Below are 2,022 nucleotides of genomic sequence, written 5' to 3'. Positions count from 1 at the left end.
TATTCATGATAAGCTCCTTTCAACCACACCCGAGCGTTTGTTAATGAGGTTACTTTTGGAAAGCACCGTTGTCAGAAAGTTGGGGGCTGGTTGTCAGACGAACCAACTGTGGTTGGAGAGTTGGAACTTTCAGTTGCAAACCCCGGAACTCTGAAGAGGGAGAGGGGGCCGGGGGTTCCATCACCAATGGCTGATGGTTTACTCCACCATGAGGCCCATGCAGCAACGCCGCCATAAAGACCTATACAGTCCTATAGATGTGACAGCTGTGGCAAGGGATTCCGTAGCAGCACAGGTCTCACATTCATGGCAGAACTCACACTGGAGAGAAACCCTATAAATGTGAAGAGTGCGGCAAGGGCTTTGGTTAATCTTCGTGTTCATCAGAGGGTCCACAGGGGTGAGAAACCCTGTATCTGTGAGGAGTGCGGGAAGGGCTTCACTCAGGCCGCCCACTATCACATCCATCAGAGGGTCCACACTGGGGAGAAACCTTATAAGTGTGATGTCTGTGGTAAGGGCTTCAGTCACAATTCACCATTAATATGCCACCGGAGACTCCACACTGGAGAGAAGCCGTACAAATGTGAGGTGTGAGGGAAAGGCTTTACTCGAAATACAGATCTTCACATCCATTTTCGGGTTCACACAGGAGAGAAACCCTACAGATGTAAGGAGTGTGGGAAGGGCTTCAGCCAGGCTTCCAATCTTCAAGTCCATCAGAACGTCCACACGGGGGAGAAACGATTCAAATGTGAAACTTGTGGGAAGGGCTTCAGTCAGTCTTCAAAGCTGCAAACCCATCAGAGAGTCCACACTGGGGAGAAACCCTACAAATGTGATGTGTGTGGAAAGGGCTTCAGTTACAGTTCCAACCTTAAACTGCACCAAGTAATTCACACGGGAGAGAAGCCATACAAGTGTGAGGAGTGTGGGAGGGGCTTTAGTTGGAGATCAAATCTTCACGCTCATCAGCGAGTCCACTCAGGAGAGAAGCCTTACAAATGTGAGGAGTGTGGGAAAGGCTTTGGCAGGAGCTTGAATCTTCGCCGTCATCAGAGGGTGCACACGGGAGAGAAGCCCCATAAGTGTGAGGAGTGTGGTAAGTCCTTTAGTCTCCCCTCAAATCTTAGAGTCCATCTGAGTGTTCACCTTAGGGAGAAACTATTTACATGTGAGGAGTGTGGGAAGGGCTTCAGTCAGAGTTCACGTCTTCAGGCCCATCTGAGAGTCCACACTGGAGAGAAACCGTACACGTGTGACGTATGCGGGAAGGACTTCAGTCACCGCTCACGTCTCACGCACCATCAGAAAGTCCACTCTGGCAAGAATCGTTAAGAATGAGAAATGTGTTCATGCCTTCATTCAGATTGTACATCTAGCTTTTGGAGAGTCCATGCTGGGGATAAAACACTATAACGTTTTGAGAGTGGAAAGGGGTTTCTTCATCACTTGGAATCTAACAAATCCATAAAAATGATGATATAAAACCATAGTAACAGGAATAGGACTGATATTCAGGGGAGAAATATGTTGTAACCCTCCTGGTAAAGTCCAATTGATAGAAATTATCTTTCTTTTAAAAAATATTTTTATTGCTCTAGCTCAGGGGTGGGCAACGCCTGGCACACGTGCCAAACATGGCACACCAGTAACTTTTGCTGGCACACGAAACCCTCTCTTATAATCTTCCATTTACAATTTTTGTGAACATTTGAATGACTTAAATGTTAAATTACAAGGAACTGGCAAGACACTTGATGTTATGTTTGGTTACATAAAGGCTTTTGAAAAGAAACTGGAAGTCTTTAAGAGGGATGTGGGTGGTGAGAGATTTAGATATTTCCCAAACCTCAAGAGGCACATCAAAGGCCTCCCAAAAGATGACAGAACAGACTGTCAAAGCCTTCAAAAGCTGATTTTAAACATCATCAAGGCAACTATTGAGCAGTTCTTCTCAAGATTTGCAAAATTCGGAGAACTGGAAAAAGACAGCAAAATTCATGAGGTTTCCAGACAGCA

At 45.9% G+C, this 2,022-nt stretch overlaps 1 protein-coding gene across 1 annotated transcript; it reads left to right on the top strand.

The window, feature by feature from the left end:
* Positions 1 to 306: 306 nt before the first annotated feature.
* On the top strand, positions 307 to 1,354 carry LOC102428792 (zinc finger protein 227-like). The gene is made up of 2 exons (XM_023749463.1): positions 307 to 514; positions 599 to 1,354. The coding sequence occupies exons 1-2, from the start codon at positions 307 to 309 to the stop codon at positions 1,336 to 1,338; spliced, it is 948 nt and encodes a 315-aa protein (XP_023605231.1). The 3' UTR covers positions 1,339 to 1,354.
* Positions 1,355 to 2,022: the final 668 nt, after the last annotated feature.

The sequence above is a fragment of the Myotis lucifugus genome, unplaced genomic scaffold (genome assembly GCF_000147115.1).
Source record: "Myotis lucifugus unplaced genomic scaffold, Myoluc2.0 scaffold_10083, whole genome shotgun sequence".
Classification (NCBI taxonomy): domain Eukaryota; kingdom Metazoa; phylum Chordata; class Mammalia; order Chiroptera; family Vespertilionidae; genus Myotis; species Myotis lucifugus.
Note: the sequence above shows the minus strand (reverse complement) of the source record. Positions and strands in the feature narration are given on the sequence as shown.

What these genes read in the sequence shown, in the direction of transcription:
- LOC102428792 (XM_023749463.1), top strand. Translation starts at nt 307, where the DNA reads ATGGCAGAACTCACACTGGAGAGAAACCCTATAAATGTGAAGAGTGCG. An exon ending in TTATAAGTGTGATGTCTGTG is followed by an intron (nt 515 to 598) that starts GTAAGGGCTTCA and finishes GTGAGGTGTGAG; the next exon opens with GGAAAGGCTTTACTCGAAAT.